Source organism: Hyla sarda, chromosome 9 (genome assembly GCF_029499605.1).
Source record: "Hyla sarda isolate aHylSar1 chromosome 9, aHylSar1.hap1, whole genome shotgun sequence".
NCBI lineage: Eukaryota > Metazoa > Chordata > Amphibia > Anura > Hylidae > Hyla > Hyla sarda.
This window is the reverse complement of record NC_079197.1, coordinates 6,832,705-6,856,008: the sequence shown is the minus strand read 5'-3', so window position 1 is coordinate 6,856,008 and position 23,304 is coordinate 6,832,705. Positions and strand designations below refer to the sequence as shown.

The 23,304-nt window shown below is 44.9% G+C and overlaps 1 protein-coding gene across 3 annotated transcripts; it reads right to left on the bottom strand.

The window, feature by feature from the left end:
* Positions 1-15,077: 15,077 nt before the first annotated feature.
* LOC130291290 (histo-blood group ABO system transferase-like) lies at positions 15,078-20,798 on the bottom strand. Of its 3 annotated transcripts, none has more exons than XM_056539890.1 (4): positions 20,755-20,798; positions 18,645-18,704; positions 18,265-18,399; positions 15,078-16,910 (listed from the first exon to the last, which is right to left on the bottom strand). In XM_056539890.1, exons 1-4 carry the CDS (start codon positions 20,784-20,786, stop codon positions 16,226-16,228), a joined length of 912 nt encoding a protein of 303 aa, XP_056395865.1. In that variant the 5' UTR covers positions 20,787-20,798; the 3' UTR covers positions 15,078-16,225. The 3 variants fall into 3 exon arrangements, with proteins under 3 accessions (XP_056395865.1, XP_056395864.1, XP_056395863.1); XM_056539889.1 differs by lacking the exon at positions 20,755-20,798 and adding an exon at positions 19,537-19,763; XM_056539888.1 differs by lacking the exon at positions 20,755-20,798 and adding an exon at positions 19,356-19,480.
* Between the last annotated feature and the right edge of the window lie 2,506 nt (positions 20,799-23,304).

Below are 23,304 nucleotides of genomic sequence, written 5' to 3'. Positions count from 1 at the left end.
CTTCTCCTCCCCCTTTTCCACGATATCTTCTTCCTTTTCTTCTCCTCCCCCTTTTCCACGATACCTTCTTCCTTTTCTTCTCCTCCCCTTTTTCCACGATATCTTCTTCCTTTTCTTCTCCTCCCCCTTTTCCACGATACCTTCTTCCTTTTCTTCTCCTCCCCCTTTTCCACGATACCTTCTTCCTTTTCTTCTCCTCCCCTTTTCCACGATATCTTCTTTCCTTTTCTTCTCCTCCCCTTTTCCACGATACCTTCTTTCCTTTTCTTCTCCTCCCCCTTTTCCACAATATCTTCTTTCCTTTTCTTCTCCTCCCCCTTTTCCACAATATCTTCTTCCTTTTCTTTTCCTCCCCCTTTTCCACGATACCTTCTTTCCTTTTCTTCTCCTCCCCTTTTTCCACGATACCTTCTTCCTTTTCTTCTCCTCCCCCTTTTCCACGATATCTTCTTTCCTTTTCTTCTCCTCCCCCTTTTCCACGATATCTTCTTTCCTTTTCTTCTCCTCCCCTTTTTCCACGATACCTTCTTCCTTTTCTTCTCCTCCCCCTTTTCCACGATATCTTCTTTCCTTTTCTTCTCCTCCCCCTTTTCCACGATATCTTCTTTCCTTTTCTTCTCCTCCCCTTTTTCCACGATACCTTCTTCCTTTTCTTCTCCTCCCCCTTTTCCACGATATCTTCTTTCCTTTTCTTCTCCTCCCCCTTTTCCACGATACCTTCTTTCCTTTTCTTCTCCTCCCCTTTTTCCACGATACCTTCTTCCTTTTCTTCTCCTCCCCCTTTTCCACGATATCTTCTTCCTTTTCTTCTCCTCCCCCTTTTCCACGATATCTTCTTTCCTTTTCTTCTCCTCCCCCTTTTCCACGATACCTTCTTTCCTTTTCTTCTCCTCCCCCTTTTCCACAATATCTTCTTCCTTTTCTTTTCCTCCCCCTTTTCCACGATACCTTCTTTCCTTTTCTTCTCCTCCCCTTTTTCCACGATACCTTCTTCCTTTTCTTCTCCTCCCCCTTTTCCACGATATCTTCTTCCTTTTCTTCTCCTCCCCCTTTTCCACGATAGCTTCTTCCTTTTCTTCTCCTCCCCTTTTTCCACGATACCTTCTTTCCTTTTCTTCTCCTCCCCCTTTTCCACGATATCTTCTTTCCTTTTCTTCTCCTCCCCCTTTTCCACGATACCTTCTTCCTTTTCTTCTCCTCCCCCTTTTCCACGATACCTTCTTTCCTTTTCTTCTCCTCCCCCTTTTCCACGATACCTTCTTTCCTTTTCTTCTTCTATCTCCCCCAATATATGTTTCATTCTCTGTATCTCTTGCTTCCCCATTTGTTCTTCTTTCATACACACTACTTCTCTAATAGTTTTTTACTCCTCCTCTTTGGTTTCCTACTATTCGCACTGTCATTGCCGCTGCGTTCCATGTGACGTCATTACGCCACGGTGGAGTGCACCTCGCCCATTTACGGTCCCTTATCCTACACAGTCTTTATTCCTATGTATTTGTTTTATATAACAGTCCTCTATAGTCCACCTCGTCCTCCATTTTACTTCCCTCCCTGGGCTTTCTTCACGGACCTGGACCAAAAGTGACGTCACGCATCTGTGGCGTAACTTCCGGCGGTCCCGTATTTCATGCCGGCTTCTCCCTTGCCGCCATCACACCGCCATAGTGACTGCGGTCGCACATCTTGTATGCTGCCTCCACGGCTTCAGGCCGGTTTCCGCACACTAACTCCGCAGCAATCTTTGGTAAGACACCCGGAACATCATACATATCCCGGCATTCTATACTTGGGGTTTTTTTTGCCCATTTTTGGTCCCATTGACTTTACACTTTTTGTTCTTGTTGCTCATTCCCTGCACTCTCGGCCCCGGTATATCTCTCTGCCCTGGTCTGTTGTACTTCTGTACCCAAAGATATGCGCTGCCCAATTATTATTAATATGTCCTCACTGTTATTCCTTGGGCTTGTCACATTATTATATATACAAGCACCATTACCGGTTTTGTGCCTAATGGTTTAAGAATTGGTCTGTCAGCCTCAAGCTCTGTATATATCTATATACAGTGATCCCTCAACTTACAATGGCCTCAACATACAACAGTTTCAACATACAATGTTTTTTCTGGACCATTTTAACTTGAAACCAGACTCAACATACAATGTATTGACAGTCCAGATCTGTGAAATATGACACAACTGGAGGAACTGACCAATCAGAATGGACATTTTACTAGTAAATCACCTCTATTACTGAAGTGTATGCACTGACTGGTGTCTGGTAGCGCCCCCTACAGTACAGGGAGGTATTACATGTTCTGTACTCTTTACCTGTATTACTGAAGTGTATGCACTGGCTGGTGTCTGGTAGCGCCCCCTACAGTAAAGGGAGGTATTACATGTTCTGTACTCTTTACCTGTATTACTGAAGTGTATGCACTGGCTGGTGTCTGGTAGCGACCCCTACAGTACAGGGAGGTATTACATGTTCTGTACTACTCTTTACCTGTATTACTGAAGTGCATGCACTGACTGGTGTCTGGTAGCGCCCCCTACAGTACAGGGAGGTATTACATGTTCTGTACTCTTTACCTGTATTCCTGAAGTGTATGCACTGACTGGTGTCTGGTAGCGCCCCCTACAGTACACAGAGGTATTACATGTTCTGTACTCTTTACCTGTATTACTGAAGTGTATGCACTGGCTGGTGTCTGGTAGCGCCCCCTACAGTACAGGGAGGTATTACATGTTCTGTACTACTCTTTACCTGTATTACTGAAGTGCATGCACTGACTGGTGTCTGGTAGCGCCCCCTACAGTACAGGGAGGTATTACATGTTCTGTACTTTTTACCTGTATTACTGAAGTGTATGCACTGACTGGTGCCTGGTAGCGTCCCCTACAGTACACAGAGGTATTACATGTTCTGTACTACTCTTTACCTGTATTACTGAAGTGCATGCACTGACTGGTGTCTGGTAGCGCCCCCTACAGTACAGGGAGGTATTACATGTTCTGTACTTTTTACCTCTATTACTGAAGTGCATGCACTGACTCGTGTCTGGTAGCGCCCCCTACAGTACACGGAGGTATTACATGTTCTTTACTCTTTACCTGTATTACTGAAGCGTATGCACTGACTGGTGTCTGGTAGCGCCCCCTACAGTACAGGGAGGTATTACATGTTCTGTACTCTTTACCTGTATTACTGAAGTGCAGGCACTGACTGGTGTCTAGTAGCGCCCCCTACAGTACAGGGAGGTATTACATGTTCTGTACTCTTTACCTGTAATACTGAAGTGTATGCACTGACTGGTGTCTGGTAGCGCCCCCTACAGTACAGGGAGGTATTACATGTTCTGTACTCTTTACCTATATTACTGAAGTGTATGCACTGACTGGTGTCTGGTAGCGCCCCCTACAGTACAGGGAGGAATTACATGTTCTGTACTCTTTACCTGTATTACTGAAGTGTATGCACTGACTGATGTCTGGTAGCGCCCCCTACAGTACAGGGAGGTATTACATGTTCTGTACTCTTTACCTGTATTACTGAAGTGTATACACTGACTGGTGTCTGGTAGCGCCCCCTACAGTACAGGGAGGTATTACATATTCTGTACTCTTTACCTGTATTACTGAAGTGTATGCACTGACTGGTGTCTGGTAGCGCCCCCTACAGTACAGGGAGGAACTACAAGTTCTGTACTACTCCTTACCTTTGCCAGGGTTAGCTGCTCCTTTGGACACCGGGTAAGGGCGGCTCCATTTGGGACACTGTGTTTACTGTATAGGACCCTGAAGAAGCTCCTATCCTCTACATAAACCATTGTTTCCCAATCTGGGTGCCTCCAGCTGTTGCAAAACTACAACTCCCAGCATGCCCGGACAGCCAACGGCTGTCCGGGCATGCTGAGAGTTGTAGTTTTGCAACAGCTGGAGGCACCCTGGTTAGGAAACACTGACATACACAGTGATTTACAGCTCCCAGCAGATCTTTATTACTTTTATATGTAAGGATTTGCTTTATCTATATTAGTTATCTACTTATTTTTCTTTAATCCTCCCTTTTTCCTATTTTTGGATGACATTTTGGTGGCTACAGAACCAATTACCAAGCTTCCATAGAGTTATGGTCTCAACATACAATGGTTTCAACATACAATGGTCGTCCTGGAACCAATTAATATTGTAACTTGAGGGACCACTGTACATGTAATGATATGTCTATGCTTCACATATTCTCATAGTTCAGTTAACCTCTCGTGTTCAGACTTGTTACTTGTTACCACCCATAGGATTTGGCATTTTTGCTTTGTTCCTAAGTTTTTTCCTATACTATTTCAGATATCTCTTGGTCCATATGATTTTGCTACTAATATTCCCACGCACCGGCTTGACTTCTTTATTTTTAAAGGGGTACTCCGGTGAAAACCTTTTTTCTTTTAAATCAACTGGTGGCAGAAAGTTAAACATATTTGTAAATTACTTCTATTAAAAAATCTTAATCCTTCCAGTACTTATTACTTGCTGAATGCTACAGAGGAAATTCCTTTCTTTTTGGAACACAGAGCTCTCTGCTGACATCACAAGCACAGTGCTCTCTGCTGACATTTCTGTCCATTTTAGCAACCATGCATAGCAGATGTATGCTAAGGGCAGCATGGTGGCTCAGTGGTTAGCACTGCTGCCTTGCAGTGCTGGGGACTTGGGTTCAAATCCCACTAAGGACAACAATAAATAAAGTGTTATTATTATTATAATACCGTCAGCAGAGAGAACTGTGGTCGTGATGTCATCAGAGAGCAATCCAAAAAGAAAATAATTTCCTCTGTAGTATTCAGCAGCTAATAAGTACATGAAGGATTAAGATTTTTTAATAGAAGTAATTTACAAATGTGTTTAACTTTCTGGCACCAGTTGATTTAAAAGAAAAAAGGTTTTCACCGGAGTACCCCTTTAATGTTTATACACTGTTTTACTATGACATCCGCTCTGTATATACATATATGCTCATCAGTTATTTGTTATATATCTTCTAGATCTGATGAAGGTCAATGTTTGACCGAAACGTTATCTCTTGTTTTGGATTGCACATGAAATAAATCTCACATTCGCAGTATCTGAGTGCCAAGTTTTTTTGTTCAGTGGTCATTAAGGGGTTAAGAAGCTGAGCACAGATGGCGGTGGATGGCGTGATGTCCCCATTCTGCATCATAAATGCAGCTTAAAGATTCCAGATTCCAGAATTACTTATTAATACAATCTTCTGTACATTGATATCACTGGATGACCGCATTACACCTAGCCCCCTCCCCCAATTCTGGATACCCCTTTAATTTGATCTTTTATTTGATTGTGATGTATATGGTGTTTTCTTTATACAGTTACCGTATATACTCGAGTATAAGCCGACCCGAATATAAGCCGAGGCCCCTAATTTCACCCCAAAATCCCAGGAAAAGTTATTGACTCGAGTATAAGCCTAGGGTGGGAAATACATCATCCCCCCCTGTCATCATCCAGACCCCCGTCATTAACAACCTCATCATTATCATCACCCTGTCATCATCCCCCCCCTGTCATCACCCAGACCCCCGTCATTAACACCCTCATCATCATCACCCTGTCCTCATCCCCCCGTCATCATCACCGCCTGTCATCATCCTCTTGTCATCATCCCACCCCACCTTCATCATCCCCTTGTCATCATCCCACACCCCCCTTCATCATCCCCCTGCCATCATCCCACACCCCCCTTCATCATCCCCTTGTCATCATCCCACACCCCCCTTCATCATCCCCTTGTCATCATCCCACACTCCCTTCATCATCCCCTTGTCATCATCCCACACCCCCCTTCATCATCCCCTTGTCATCATCCCACACCCCCCTTCATCATCCCCTTGTCATCATCCCACACTCCCTTCATCATCCCCTTGTCATCATCCCACACTCCCTTCATCATCCCCTTGTCATCATCCCACACCCCCCTTCATCATCCCCCTGCCATCATCCCACACCCCCCTTCATCATCCCCTTGTCATCATCCCACACCCCCCTTCATCATCCCCTTGTCATCATCCCACACCCCCCTTCATCATCCCCCTGCCATCATCCCACACCCCCCTTCATCATCCCCTTGTCATCATCCCACACTCCCTTCATCATCCCCTTGTCATCATCCCACACCCCCCTTCATCATCCCCCTGCCATCATGCAACACTCCCTTCATCATCCCCTTGTCATCATCCCACACCCCCCCCTTCATCATCATCACCGCTTGTCAATGTCTGATACAGTGATCTTCAACTTGCGGACCTCCAGATGTTTCATAACTACAACTCCCAGCAAGCCCGGGAAGCCATCGGCTGTCCGGGCTTGCTGGGAGTTGTAGTTTTGAAACATCTGGAGGTCCGCAGGTTGAAGACCACGGCGGCCTTCGACATCATCCAGCCCCCCCTCTCACCCCCTTTAGTTTTGTACTCACCTCCGCTCGGCGGGACATTAGGGTGCGCTGGTCCAGTGCTGCAGGACTGTCCGGTGGGAAGGTCGTCCGGTGGGATAGTGGTTCCGGGCTGTCCATCGTCACTGGGGGGGCCTCTTCTCCGCGCTTCGGGCCCGGAATAGAGGCGTTGCCTTGACGACGACGCAGAGGGACGTTGCTAATGAACGTCCCTGTGAGTCGTCGTCAAGGCAACGTGACTAATCCGGGGCCGGGCCCGAAGCGCGGAGAAGAGGCCCCACCCCAGTGAAGATGGCAGCCCGGAACGACTATCCCACCGGACGACCTCCCCACCGGACAGTCCTGCAGCACCGGACCAGCGCACCCTAATGTCCCGCCGAGCGGAGGTGAGTACAAAACTAAAGGGGGTGGGGGGTCTGGATGATGTCGAAGGCCGCAGTGGTCTTCAACCTGCGGACCTCCAGAGGTTTCAAAACTACAACTCCCAGCAAGCCCGGACAGCCGATGGCTGCCCGGGCTTGCTGGGAGTTGTAGTTTTGAAACATCTGGAGGTCCGCAGGTTGAAGACCACTGAGGGCGGAGAGTTCACTCGAATATAAGCCGAGGAGGGTGCTGAAAAACTTGGCTTATACTCGAGTATATACGGTAATGTATTAACTGTATTGTGCAGAACTGACTAGAACTTTCTACATATATTTAGTGTAGTCGGTGCCAAATTTAACAATGTGGGGTGTTAAGGCTCACTGTACCCCTTGTTACGTTCCTTGAGGGGTGTAGTTTCCAAAATAGTATGCCATGTGGGTTTTTTCTTACTGTTCTGGCACGATGGGGGCTTCCTAAATGTGACATGCCACCCAAAAACCATTTCAACAAAATTCGCTCTCCAAAAGCCCAATGTCGCTCCTTCCCTTCTGAGCCCTCTACTGCATCCACAGAGCACTTTACATCCACATATGAGGTATTTCCTTACTCAAGAGAAATTGGGTTACAAATTTTGTGGGGCATTTTCTCCAATTACTCCTTGAAAAATTTGGGGTAACACCAGCATTTTAGTGTTAAAAATCTAATTTTTTCATGTCCCACTTTAACAAAAGTTTGTCAATTACCTGTGGGATATTAGGGCTCACTATACCCCTTGTTACGTTCCTTGAGGGGTGTCGTTTCCAAAATTGTATGCCATGTGTTTTTTTTACTGTTCTGGCATCATAAGGGCTTCCTAAATGGGACGTACCCCCCAAAAACCATTTCAGCAAAATTCGCTGCCCAAAATTCCATTGTCGCTCCTTCCCTTCTGAGCCCTCTAGTGCACCCACAGAGCACTTTACATACACATATGAGGTATTTACTTATCTCGAGAGAAAATGATTTTCAAGATTTGGGGGGCCTTTTTACCTTTTACCCCTTGTAAAAATGAAAAAAAAAAAAACAAAACAGGGCTACAATAACATTTTAGTGTAAAAAATTGAGATTATGATTTTTCTCCTCCATTTTGCTGCTATTCTTGTGAAACATCTAAAGGGTTAACAAACTTTTTGAATGCCATTTTGAATACTTTGAGGGGTGCAGTTTTCATAATGGATCCATTATAGGGGATTTCCAACATAAAGACGCTCAAATTCACTTCTTAACTGGTCCCTGAAAAATTCTGATTTTGAAATTTTCAGGAAAAATTTGAAAATTGCTGCTACACTTTGAAGCCCTCTGATGTCTTCAAAAAGTAAAAACATCTCAACTTTATGATGCAAACATAAAGTAGACATATTGTATTTGTGAATCAATATGTAATTAATTTGACATGTCCCTTTTCCTTACAAGCAGAGAGCTTCAAAAATAGAAAAATGCAAAATTTTCAAATTTTTCCTGAAATTTGGGAATTTTTCACCAAGAAATTATGCAAGTATTGACGTAAATTTACCATTAATATAAAGTAGAATATGTCACAAAAAAACAATCTCGGACTCAAATTTATAAGTAAAAGCATCCCAGACTTATTAATACATAAAGTGATAGAGGCCAGATTTGCAAAAAATGCTCCCGCCCTTAGGGTTATAATGGGCTCCGTCCCCAAGGGGTTAAAGGGGTGGCATCTGAAACTGTGCCCCCTAGTCCACACTCCTTCTCGTGTCAGTCAAATGCATTCCGCGTGCCATGAGTGGCGTACATGCCAACTCGGGTTGCCAACTCCTGGCCTAAGCTATAAAAAATTGCCAAGACACTGAAACTGAGCTGCAGCAAGGTGGGCAAGTGGTTTCACAGGACAGGTTCCACTCAGAACAGGTTTTACCATGGTCAACAAAAGAAGTTGAGTGCACGTGCTCAGCGTTATATCAAGAAGTTGTCTTCGGGAAATAGAGTTGTCAGCCTGTCAGTGCTCAGACCATTTGCCGCACACTACATTCTTTAGGTCCCAGATGGAAGCCTCTTCTAAAGATGAAGCACAAGAAAGTTTATTGAAGACAAGGAGACTAAGTGTGATGACTGGTTCTGTCAGAACCCGTAGGGTTAATGCTTTCTAGCCCTGTTGTTTGTTTTTGGTTGCTGGGACTACGCCTCTGTGCTCCTGGGTGTGGTCCAGCTTGCTGAGCCAATTAGAATCCTCCTGCTGACAGCACAGGCATATATAAGGAAGTGAAAGTGTGAAAGTTCTTTTAACTGCAACTAGCTATCTCTGTTCTTATACTGTCTGATCTGGTTCTGTGACTTTTTGGCTTGGCTTTTGGCCACTCTTTGGCTCTCTGTTATTTTACTCCATTCCCTCCTGGCTTTGACTCGGCTTGTTGACTTTGCATTCTGTGTGTGTGTTTAGGTTTATTTCTGTTAGTTTTGTGTGCCTCCAGCTGTTCCCAGCCTTTGCCAGATTTTGTAGTTTATTGTTTTGACCAGTGACTGCCCATCACTTATTTAGGAAGGTACTGACACCGTGGTTGTGGACCCGCTTCCTAGGATGGGTACACAAGTAGGCAGGGACAGAGGGAGTGGACAAGTTTAGGGCTGCACTCTATCCCTGCCCGACGTGACACTTAGGAGATTACTGGAACCATGTCCTGTGGTCCAATGAGATCAAGATAAACTTATTTGGTTCAGATGGTGTCGAGTGTGTGTGGTGCCAATCAGGTGAGGAGTACAAAGACAAGTGTGTCATGTCTACAGTCAGGAATGGTGGTGGAGTGTCAGGAGACAGGAATCATTATGACTAACTCTAAATGGCTACTAGCAAGTCACCAAGAGTGTAATTTAAAGAGACAGTATCATTGATCATAAAATCAGTTTTCTGATCATTTCAGATCTCCCTGTGACACCTTAAACTCAACCAATGAGAACAAGGAGCAGAAAATCGTCCAGGGAGCGTGAAATGTCTGCACAGAATAAATCATATTTAATGTCCCCTCGCTCTGCCCCAAAAAGCATACACAGAAAGAATCTAACCTGTTATTTCAAAAGACTCTACTACGGGTTCCAGATTGTTAGGGCTAGAAGAGGATTATATGTGAGGAAGGGGAAAGGGGTTCTGGATGAGATACCGATGGAGGTTCTGGATGAAATACTGATGAAGGTTCAGGATGAGATACTGATGGAAGTTAAGGATGAGATACTGATGGAGGTTCTGGATGAGATACTGATGGAAGTTAAGGATGAGATACTGATGGAGGTTCTGGATGAGATACTGATGGAGGTTCTGAATGAGATACTGATGGAGATTCTAAATGAGATACTGATGGTGGTCCAGGATGAGATACTGATGGAGGTTTTGGATGAGATACTGATGGGGGTTCTGGATAAGATACTGATGGGGTTCTGCATGAGATACTGATGGAAGTTCTGAATGAGATACTGATGGAGGTTCTGGATGATATACTGATGGTGGTCCAGGATGACATACTGATGGAGATTCTAGATGAAATACTGATGGAGGTTCTGAAGGAGATACTGATGGAGGTTCTGGATGAGATACTGATGGAGGTTTTGGATGAGATACTGATGGGGTGTTCTGGATGAGATACTGATGGGGTTCTGCATGAGATACTGATGAAGGTTCTGAATGGGATACTGATGGAGGTTCTGGAGGAGATACTGATGAAGATTCTGGATACGATACTGATGGAGGTTCTGGATAACATACTGATGGAAGTTCTGGATGAGATACTGGTGAAGGTTCTAAAGGAGATACAGATGGAGATTCTGGATGGTATAATGATATAATGATGGAGGCTCTGAATGAGATACTGATGGAGATTATGGATAAGATACTGATGGAGGTTCTGGATGAGATATTGATGGAGGTTGTGGGATGAGATACTAATGGAGGCCGGAGTTACCAGGCTAATCGGTCTTGACATATATTGATTGATTTAGATAGTCGGGTCTCCTCCAAATAGCTCATCTTGTGACTATTGTTCAATCGGAGGAACCTTTATAATTATCCCTATTTGGAGGCCACAACTGGCTTGTGACTTGGCGATCCGAGTTTATCGGACTTATGTTTACTGTATTGATAACTTACATATGGGAGTTTACATTCCTTTTCTGTTGGCATAAAGTCCCTTAACTATATTACATGTATTGTATACTTTATTCTTTACTGAAAACCTTAATAAAAACATTGAAACAGAGATACTAATGGAGGTTCTAAATGACATACTGATGGAGGTTCTGGATGAGATTCTGATGGAAGTTCTGGATGAGATTCTGATGAAGGTTCTGAATAAGATACTGATGGAGGTTCTGGATGAGAGATTTGTCAATCAAATACTTTCTTCCATGTTTAGGCTTCTACGGGCACATCATGTCCCAGGGAGGAAACCTCCACCAGGCAACCCTCCAAGAACTATGTTGGCCAAAATTCTATGTTCTGGAAATAGGGATGGATTTCTGAGGACAGCTAGAGAAATAGGAGCCATATCTTACAACCGGAAGAGTAATTCCTTATACTCTGATTTTTCTAGAGAAACACAATTAAAAAGGATTTAAAGCAATCAGTATTCCTGGATTATTTTCCTAATGCCTATTTTAAGGAAGCAAAGTTCAGATTTTCCGAAATAAAGAGGAGACCAATCTCATTGAGGTTAAGAGTGGAGGTAAAGTCTCCAAAACAATTGACGTGTGCCTGTCCAGATGAAGGCCACATCATCCATAAATCATTCCCAAAAAGTGAAGTAGAATTACCAAACACGACAATATCCTCCCACCAACCCAGAAAGGAGTTGGCATAAGTGGGTGCCACATGGTTACCAATAGCAGTGCCCCTGAGCCAGAATGGGTGGGCTTATCTGGGCCAGGGGCGTGAATTACTTACATTGTATGTGCCTCCTTCTGACATAGTCAATAGGATCTCACAAGATTTGTCTGGACCTTACATAGTGTATAGAGGTATCCAAACTCACAAATGTGTTCAAACGGTGCATGTGAATCCTAACCCACCTAACACCACATCACCCAACCACAAACCACAGTAGGAGTCCTTAGGCATGGGAACTAGCTTATTGATACTGCTGCAGGAGGGTACCATGTAGCTTCCCAAGAGTGGTTTTAGTGTGGGTAGAGGACAAGAAGACACTAGTGCGAGGTGCACTAGTACAGCAAAAGCAGCGTAGTCAGGAAAATGTCATTGAGGCAGCACAGATTCGTAATCAGCAATCCAGATCCGTCATAGGAAACAGTACCATAAATAGGGGTCAGGCAAAAAAAATACAGTAAGCCTTCACTGTGGACACAAAGAACAACAATATAGCCCAGGCACCAAGGAGCCGGTGGAGGTGCCTTATATAGGTGCTGCTGAGCTGGGACAGGAAGGGGACAGTGTGACGGGGTTTGTCAGGATTTGCATAATCACCAGAGCAAGTTATAGTAGAATAGCACAGATGTTTATTGAGAGATTATATACCAGGCAGAAAATGGTGCCATATGCGGAAATAAAGAACAAAAATACAGTCACAGAATATAAATACATGCCATTATGGACAGATCCACACCCAAGGGGATATAGTCCACAGGGAAAAATCCCCCTACCGGGCAAAGAGGCAGCAAAGATCCAAGGACTCCTTCTGGTCTTTGGATGTCCTTGAAGGGGTGTTGGCCTTAGCAGCAACTCCCCACTTTTATATCCCAGTGGCCCTACGGGCAATGATGTATCCAGTGTCCTAAGAAAGTTTTGGCCTCAGCACCAGCTCCTTACTCCAGTGGGATCCACATGTCTCCAAGCAATGGCCTTTCCATGATCCCAAGAAGGTGCTGTCCTTGGTATTAGCTCTTTACTCCAATGGAAACTACAGTGAAGGAGGAATCTGCAGAGCAGAAAGCGTTGCATGGAGCGGAAGTTGGCGTTCAGGGTAAGTGACGTAACGCCATTGGGAGCTACTGACTGCTGGCATTATAGTACCCCCTTGCCCTTATGTGCCCTCTTCTTGGGCGTAAAAAGAGCAAAACATTTCCTGAATAGAAAAGAAACATTAAAGGAGAAGTCCAACCAAAATTTACTTATGAGACCCCCTGCGATCTCCGGAATGGGACCCGGGTGTCAGTGAGGCGTGCGTGCAGTAGACGGCACGAGCTCCATTCATTTCTATGGGAGCGCCAAAGAGACCCGAGTACAGCACTCAGGCATCACCGGCCTTCTCACAGCACAAGGCTTGTCCATGAGTCATGGACAAGAAATGACTCATGGACAAGGCTGCATGAACAGATGCACCAAGCACCTCCCACCACCACAAGGAGGGAAACTCCCCCTCCCACCACACACCAATCACCTCTCACCACCATAAGGGAAGGACACTCCCCCCCCCACCACCACCATCACAAAGAGGGACACGTCCCCCTCCCCTGAGAGGACTTCTAACACTGTGAGCTACTGAAAAGAGGGATTTTTATAATAATTATAGGCATTAGAGGCATAAAAATTAGATGTGCATGTTACATATTAATTAATTTTTTGTGGGATCTGACAGGACCACTTTAAATTTGAAAAAAAGGAACAAAATTACAGATTGACCCATTTTTTAATAAATTAGTCAATTTCAGTGTTTTGAATGGTTATTTGTTTGTTGGTTCCTTCCCACACACTCAAAATATACAGATAGAAGAGTCATTGCACAGGGTTTTAAATTCAATTAGATTTAAACAATGACTGAATTGTTGTGGCCCTGAAGATCGTTCGATTGATGCAGAACAATGTAGAAGAGAATATGGCGTGTGTGGGACTTGACCATTTCCTTACTGCCAACCTAGATTGAGGGCAATGACAGCCTATGGGAAATATCAAACAGTATAAAAACAGTATAAAACAGTGGTATCAAACTGTGGCCCTCAACATGTTGCAAAACTTTAACTTCTGGCATGCCTGGACAGCCATTGGCTGTACGGGCATGCCAGGAGTTGAAGTTTTGCAACAACTGGAGGGTTACAGTTACAGACCATTGGTATAAAACATACGTAAGGCTAGGCGCAAAGCAACGGACACGTACAGGTCACAGCAGGGATCCCATTTGAACACTGTATGAAAATATAAGACAGAGATGGATCTAGTGGTTCCAACAGACCAGGAGATCAGCCAATGACTATCCTGGCATACTGGGAGTTGAAGTTTTGCAACATCTGGAGGACCACTGTTAAAGACCACTGGTATAAAACATACATAAGGCTAGACAGAATGCAACAGACACCAACAGGTCCCAGCAGGGATCCCTTTTGAACAATGCATGAAGATGTAAGACAGAGATAGATCTGGTGCCTCTTACAGATCAGGAGATCAGCCAGCGGCTGTCTGGGCATGCTGGGAGTTAAAGTTTTGCAACATCTGGAGGGCTACAGTTTGAAATCACTGTTATAAAACATACGTAATGCTAGGCACAAAGCAACGGAAACCAACAGGTCCCAGCAGGGATCTCATTTGGACAATGCATGAAGATGTAAGAAAGAGATGGATGTGTTGGCTCCTACAGACCAGAAGATCACTGTGTCAAGTCATTTTCTGTATTTCCTACATGTTTCAGGGCCCTCCTTAGCTAAAAGGATGAGTGTGCTGCATTAATTAATCTGCTCCCTCATGCTTTATCTCTTCGATCGAACATGTCTTAATATGAACAAGGCTGATAAGTGCCCAGATTGAGAATTTCTTTTAGCATTTTGACATACAAACTAGACAAACCTGCTAGTCCATGGACCTTAAAGCGTACCTGTCAGATCCAACAAAAAAACATTTTTTTATTATATCACTCAGTACCTAATCCTGACCATGTACATCTCATTTTTATGTTTCTAGCACCTTTATTTATTTTTTTATTACACTTTTAATTTAGCTCACTGAATTTGTCTCAAAGGGAGGGGGCGTGGCCTCACTGTGCAGGTCTCCGCCCCCTCCCTCAGTATGCTGTCTGCTCACATCTCCCCTACCATTAGCAAAACTACAACTCCCAGCTTGTCCTCACTGACAGTAGCGGGACACAAGATGACAGTGGGAGGATTTTTACTCCAGAGCCCTGCGCTCACAGCTGTCAATCAAGGAAGTGTGTCCATGACATAGGTGATGACTCATGGACACAGCAGGACTAGTATGTGTCCAAGCAGGCGGGGGGGGGGGGGGCAGTTGTTTGTTTGGCTTTTCCAGTATGAAATACTGAAAATTTTCTAATAAAAGCAATTGCAAAACCTATTGGTTATACAGCACATGCTTTACAACATATGAAAGGTTTTTGTATCTGACAGTGCCCATTTAATTATCTCCTGTTTACTATATCTTATTTTGGCCATACCTTTTGGTGCTGGATCTAAAGGAATGAGCACATGAAATATAACATGTCCGTGCTTTGTTTCTCTAGATATTAGTTTGGCAGTCATTAATGTAATTCCTGTGAATCTACAACTCCCAGCAGACTTTCATGGTGTACTTTCATGGGAAGTTTTAAAGGGGTATTCCAGGATTTATTTTTTATTTGACTGTAAGGTTAGTGTAGTTTACAATATTGTGTCTGTACCTGTGTTTGGTTGATGATTTTGCAATTCTTATGTGATCTTTGCCCCGATGTTTTATTTTTTAGCAGCATACAAAATAAGTGTTGTCTCAAATGTTCCCAGGTTTCAGTGCTGCCCGAGACATTATGTCGCAATTCAGGTGATCAGAGGAAACCTGTCTGAGCTTCAATAGGTGGACCGCTTAATGGGAGGGAGATCATTGAAGGAATTGTAGGGAGGGAACTCAAACCGGAATGAGCCATTTCACCAAAATAAGTGATGTCACGAGCTTCCGGCCACGCATTGCCAGTCATTCCGCATGGAACGAAGTTCGCTCTACGCACCAGTTAACGGGTGCCATAGCCGAGATCTCGGGGGTCCCCGGCGGTGGGACCCCCGCAATCAGACATCTTATCCCCTATCCTGTGCCCCTTTAAGGTAGATATACACATGATGAATGTCAGCCAAATCTACAGATTTTATGTGTGAGGTACTATATGGAGGTACTATATAAGTAGGTCCTCTGCTGTAGAGGGTCTACACAGGGGGATTAACTGTGATGTAGATACCGTACTTGAGAAGACTTCACCTCAAGCTATGTGAGGGCCACAAGTATAAAAGGACCCACAGATATCCAGATCTCACCAACACCAATGGTCCATCGGCTTGTCCTTCTTCTACATACATCCTTGTCTTTCATCATAAAATTTGGAAGGTTTTTGTTCATCATATGGAAACTTTTGAAAGATTTTAGACATTTTTCTTACTTTAAATCAATACCCCTTCAATGCTCAATATGGCTGGGCAAAAACCATTGTTAAAATCTGACCTCTTCATAATTTTTGTCTACATGAAGGAACCTTTTGGTTTGTACAACGGCTGGAGAGCCATAATAATTGTTCCATATATATTCCGGTGACAGGATTTTGGTCGGTTTATAGAACACAAAATATTTATTTAAATAACTCTCGTCATGCCAAATCGCCTCCATATTTTGCTGCTTGTCGGCCATCATGGCCTGGTGACAGTAGTTGGTCAACCTAATGACCTCTTCTATTACGCCTCCAAAACATGCTCCCGAATAATAAAAGTCTCCATCATCATACGGTATGTAGGCGCTGGACTGTGGCCTGCGCTCGTTGGTGAACTCTTTTCGAGTTTTATCGAAGAATCCAGGATGTAAAGCTCCAAAAACATTGCTTAAGATTTCTACCCCAAAGTCATCAGAAAACTCCATGTCCACATCTACACACGCCAAGTAATCCACCTCATTGACAAAGCGCTTAATGGAGAAGTCTCGGATCATCTCCATACGTCTCATGGAGACATCCTGCCACCTTTCATAGGCTGGAACCTCCAAGATGACCAGTTGTCTACCTTCGGCGAGGGTGAAATTGGAAATCTCATTGGCCCGATCTGTGAACACATAATAATTGACCTTGTGTCCAACCATGAAGAACTTCTCAGCCGACTCGATGAATTTATTAAGGAACCTGACGTATCTAAAGGGCAAAAAGAATGAAGAGCGTTATGGTGGAATGTAAATCCAATGACCAAGTGGTAATAATCATCCTACCGTCAGAAAAACACAAAGAACAATACAAACATCCCTAAAATTAAAGGGGTACTCCGGTGGAAAACTTTTTTTTTTTTTTTTTTTTGGCGCCAGAAAATTAAACAGATTTTTAATTCACTTCTATTAAAAAATCTTAATCCTTCTAGCATGTATTAGCTGCTGATTACTACAGAGGAAATTTATTTTCTTTTTGGAACACAGAACTCTCTGCTGACATCACGACCACAGAGCTCTCTGCTGACATTTTAAGAACTGTCCAGAGTAGGAGAAAATCCCCATAGTAAACATATGCTGCTCTGGGCAGTTCCTAAAATGGACAGAGATGTCAGCAGAGAGCTCTGTGTTCCAAAAAGAAAATAATATCATCTGTAGTATTCAGCAGCTAATAAGTACTGGAAGGATTAAGATTTGTTAATAGAAGTAATTTACAAATCTAAAAACAAAGGGAAAATTTTAATTTACAAATCTGTTTAACTTTCTGGCACCAGTTTATTTTAAAAAAAATAAGTTTTCCACCGGAGTACCCCTTTAAAACATTTATTTAGCAATACATTAGAGCTTTCTGATGCACTGAGACCCTCAATGATTTAAGGCCCATTCCATCCATGAGGTTTTCATGCAGTATATTGAAAGGGTCAAAGTCATTGTGTAAAAATAGCACAAAAAACACAATAACAATCTGGTACCATGATGCTTTTTTGGTGCTGCCTAGAAGAATTCTACTTTAAAGGGGTACTCCGCCCCTAGACATCTTATCGCCTATCCAAAGGATAGGGGATAAGATGTCAGATTGCGGGGGTCCCGCTGCTGGGGACTCCCGGGATCTTGGCTGCAGCACCCACCTCAATGCTTCTGGCAATGCTGGAGGCTTCGGATCCCGACCACACGAGCGAAAGAGCGGGATGTCACGACTCCGGCCCCGTGTGACGTCACACCCTGTCCCCTCAATGCAAGTCTATGGGAGGGGGCGTGACGGCCATCATGCCCCCTCCCATAGACTTGCATTGAGGGGACGGGGCGTGACATCACGCTCTTTCGCTTGCATGGTCGGGATCCGAAGCTTCCAGCGTTGCCCGAAGCCATTGAGGTGGGTGCTGAATCCGAGATCCCGGGGGTCCCCAGCAGCGGGACCCCCCCGCTATCTGACATCTTATCCTTTGGATAGGGGATAAGATGTCTAGGGGCGGAGTACCCCTTTAAGAGGTGAAGAAGGCGACTTCACCTAGGACACAACCTGCAGACCCATCCTAAAAGAATTGTAACGTTTTTTCGTTACTTACTTTTTTATGGCAAATACCGTAAGACCAACGCGGACATCGATCTGATGAAATTGAGCATTGAGAATGTCTCTGCTGAAGATCCCATTCCAGACAATAGGGGCCAGCCAAGGTGTGACTGTTGGCACGTCTGATCTCCTAAACAGGGGAAATCTTTGTTATAACTTTTTAATAACTAAAAAAATGTTTTTTTGGTCACATTGATACAGATATTTGGCTTTGGTGTGGAGAGACGCAGTCCATGCTGGGCGGTACATTTACCGAGGCAACCCCGTGACACCCATTGAGTTCTGTGCGCAAGTGATAGTATATTGTGATGAAATTAGATTATTACTATAAAAGTTGTTAAAAATAAATAAAAAAAAAAAAAGGAATGCACTGACCTTTGTAGATTAGGGGGAAAGTTGAGACTTAGATTTGGTCTGGTGACCTTTAGGATATACCTGCAATAAGAACATAAGGGGGGGGGGGTTGGGTCATCATTTCCTAAGACTCTGGTTAGGCTCTTTCACACCTTGTTTTTGTGTTTTTCTGCTGGAGGTATACATCAGGGGACTCCCCAGTCTGCACCTCCTCTGTATAGCTGTCACAGGTGCCATGCTATGGACTCTGTGGCCTCCGTCTTACCTAGACTTCCATGTAAACAAAATGTATATTGCCTGTATAAATGACCCTGCTGTATGTAATAGCACCGAAGTCTGCACTATTCCACCCAGCAATAAAATGCAAACCCCATCAGAAATGTGGTGGCCCAGTGCAGGAGTGTCACCCCTGTACTCTAGCTGCCCTGTCCAGCAGACTCCATCCTGTGACCCCTGGGCCGCCCTTCACCTGTCTCCTATGTACATTCCCTTAAATGCCTATGTTATCCAGTGTATTGTACATACAATGTGTTGTTGTGGTGAGCCATGGGGTGTGAGGTGTTGGGGCAGATGGTGTAGCCCAGGGGCAGATTGGAGTTAACCCCTTCTTGTCTGTGACGCCAGGGCGGGGTTTAGGTGACCGGTAACCACCCGAACGGCCGCACTGCTATTCCTAAGGGAGGCAGGGCAAATAAAAGTCCAAGACCAGGTTAGGGTTAACGGTAGCTTTACTGAGGTAGACAGATGTTAACAGTCTTTACAGCTCGGCCAGGATCCCAGAGAGGTGGCCAGTAACAGGGGGACCTTGCAGCTTGCTGGGATTTGCAGTACTTTGACATACTTTAGCTCAGCCACGCTGAGTATAATAGACTTGACTGTAGGTAGTGACAGCAGACAGAGATGACTTACTGACATGTGGCTGTAATTTAGGCTTGAGGCCTCCAGATGTGCTGGACACTGGCCCTGAGACGTCTGGACTGGACTTGACCTCAGCAACAAGAGAGACATTGTAATGGTTCCTCCTCTTATAAAGGGGGCTGAGCAAGGTGCCCATAGGTCAAGCTGCAAGTCACCTGGTTAGCTGGTGCTCTCTGGGTAACAACCATGGGGGAGATTTATCAAAACCTGTGCAGAGGAAGAGTGGTGCAGTTGCCCATAGCAACCAATCAGATTGCTTCTTTCATTTTCCACAGGCCTCTTTAGAGGCCTGTGGAAAATGAAAGAAGCAATCTGGTTGCTATGGGCAACTGCACTACTCTTCCTCTGCACAGGTTTTGATAAATCTCCCCCCATGTGAACACAATATGTGACAACATTGTCATGTGATAAACTCAAAGGTCCTCAAAGGTCCTTTACCCTTATTACATATGATACTATGGGGGAGACGCTGCAGGAGGGCCCCTAGGACACAGAGGGACTCAACCTGACAGGGCAAAGTACTGTACGGGACTATATCCTGTCCTGGGCCATCACATTGTCATGTGATTGTGACCAAGAAAGCTACCAGTGACCATGTGACCTACAGGGTGACCTATGGGACCCCTCAGAGTCTCCCGCATATAAGCCCTGGGTGGAGCCTCTGCTCACTCTCTTCCTGCTTAGCTGAGTTGCAGTAAGGTCAAGTCCTAGGGGTGAGTCTGGAGTCCAGAGGAGGCCTAAAGTCTACCTCAAGTGGACCCCCAGGTCCAAGTCAAAGCCTGGTAAGCTACGAAAGGTTAAAGTCTTTCATCATAAAGTCAAGTCTGTCTCAAATCAGCATGGTCCTGCATCAAATTGTCCAAGTCCACTGTAAGTCCCAGCAGGCCCTGTGGTCTCTGAAGTCACTGGTCACCTCCTTGGGCCTAGCCAAGCTGTATAGACTGTTACACCTGTCTGACTCAGTAAAGCTGCCGTTGTCCGTAACTTGGCATCTGAGTCATTATTTGTCCTCGTAACTAGCCCAGGATCCAGTCGTATACCTTCAAGTGGTGTAGAGGATAAACCACGCCCTGGCGTCACAAACACAAGGGGTTTATGCTATCTTCCCCTAGGGTAATTGCATCTGCCCTCATCACACCCTCATTACAGAAACCACCAAGCAGAGGCCAAAATGATACTTGTCTGACCCCTGTCAGTTCAGCTTGGGGCATACTCTTTTTCTTCTGCAGTTGTCCTCCTTGGCATACACTCGCTCACTTGTGCATATACTCTCCCACTTTCATGTGTGTGTAGTTGCTCTCCTTGTCATGCGCTCTCTCTTGTGCATATACTCTCCCTTTTTCATGTGTGTGCAGTTGCTCTCCTTGTCATGCGCTCTCTCTTGTGCATATACTCTCCCTCTTTTGTGTGTGTGCAGTTGCTCTCCTTGTCATGCGCTCTCTCTTGTGCATATACTCTCCCTCTTTCATGTGTGTGCAGTTGCTCTCCTTGTCATGCGCTCTCTCTTGTGCATATACTCTCCCTCTTTCATGTGTGTGCAGTTGCTCTCCTTGTCATGCGCTCTCTCTTGTGCATATACTCTCCCACTTTCATGTGTGTGCAGTTGCTCTCCTTGTCATGCGCTCTCTCTTGTGCATATACTCTCCCTCTTTCATGTGTGCAGTTGCTCTCCTTGTCATGCGCTCTCTCTTGTGCATATACTCTCCCACTTTCATGTGTGTGCAGTTGCTCTCCTTGTCATGCGCTCTCTCTTGTGCATATACTCTCCCTCTTTCATGTGTGTGCAGTTGCTCTCCTTGTCATGCGCTCTCTCTTGTGCATATACTCTCCCTTTTTCATGTGTGTGCAGTTGCTCTCCTTGTCATGCGCTCTCTCTCTCTTGTGCATATACTCTCCCTCTTTCATGTGTGAGTAGTTGTCCCCCTTGTCATGCGCTCTCTCTTGTGCATATACTCTCCCTCTTTCATGTGTGTGTGCAGTTGTCCTCCTTGTCATGCGCTCTCTCTTGTGCATATACTCTCCCTCTTTCATGTGTGTGCAGTTGCTCTCCTTGTCATGCGCTCTCTCTTGTGCATATATTCTCCCTCTTTCATGTGTGTGCAGTTGCTCTCCTTGTCATGCGCTCTCTCTTGTGCATATATTCTCCCTCTTTCATGTGTGTGCAGTTGCTCTCCTTGTCATGCGCTCTCTCTCTCTCTTGTGCATATACTCTCCCTCTTTCATGTGTGCAGTTGCTCTCCTTGTCATGCGCTCTCTCTTGTGCATATACTCTCCCACTTTCATGTGTGTGCAGTTGCTCTCCTTGTCATGCGCTCTCTCTTGTGCATATACTCTCCCTCTTTCATGTGTGTGCAGTTGCTCTCCTTGTCATGCGCTCTCTCTTGTGCATATACTCTCCCTCTTTCATGTGTGAGTAGTTGTCCTCCTTGTCATGCGCTCTCTCTTGTGCATATACTCTCCCTCTTTCGTGTGTGTGCAGTTGCTCTCCTTGTCATGCGCTCTCTCTTGTGCATATACTCTCTTTCATGTGTGTGCAGTGGCTCTCCTTGTCATGCGCTCTCTCTTGTGCATATACTCTCCCTCTTTCATGTGTGTGCAGTTGCTCTCCTTGTCATGCGCTCTCTCTTGTACATATACTCTCCCTCTTTCGTGTGTGTGTAGTTGCTCTCCTTGTCATGCGCTCTCTCTTGTGCAGATACTCTCCCTCTTTCATGTGTGTGCAGTTGCTCTCCTTGTCATGCGCTCTCTCTTGTACATATACTCTCCCTCTTTCATGTGTGCAGTTGCTCTCCTTGTCATGCGCTCTCTCTTGTGCATATACTCTCCCTCTTTCATGTGTGAGCAGTTGCTCTCCTTCTCATGCGATCTCTCTTGTGCATATACTCTCCCTCTTTCATGTGTGTGTAGTTGCTCTCCTTCTCATGCGATCTCTCTTGTGCATATACTCTCCCTCTTTCATGTGTGTGTAGTTGCTCTCCTTCTCATGCGCTCTCTCTTGTGCATATGCTCTCCCTCTTTCATGTGTGTGTAGTTGCTCTCCTTGTCATGCGCTCTCTCTTGTGCATATACTCTCCCTCTTTCATGTGTGTGCAGTTGCTCTCCTTGTCATGCGCTCTCTCTTGTGCATATACTCTCCCTCTTTCGTGTGTGTGCAGTTGTCCTCCTTGTCATGCGCTCTCTCTTGTGCATATACTCTCCCTCTTTCATGTGTGTGCAGTTGCTCTCCTTGTCATGCGCTCTCTCTTGTGCATATACTCTCCCTCTTTCATGTGTGAGTAGTTGTCCTCCTTGTCATGCGCTCTCTCTTGTGCATATACTCTCCCTCTTTCGTGTGTGAGTAGTTGTCCTCCTTGTCATGCGCTCTCTCTTGTGCATAGACTCTCTTTCATGTGTGTGCAGTGGCTCTCCTTGTCATGCGCTCTCTCTTGTGCATATACTCTCCCTCTTTCATGTGTGTGCAGTTGCTCTCCTTGTCATGCGCTCTCTCTTGTGCAGATACTCTCCCTCTTTCATGTGTGTGCAGTTGCTCTCCTTGTCATGCGCTCTCTCTTGTGCATATACTCTCCCTCTTTCATGTGTGAGCAGTTGCTCTCCTTCTCATGCGATCTCTCTTGTGCATATACTCTCCCTCTTTCATGTGTGTGTAGTTGCTCTCCTTCTCATGCGATCTCTCTTGTGCATATACTCTCCCTCTTTCATGTGTGTGTAGTTGCTCTCCTTCTCATGCGATCTCTCTTGTGCATATACTCTCCCTCTTTCATGT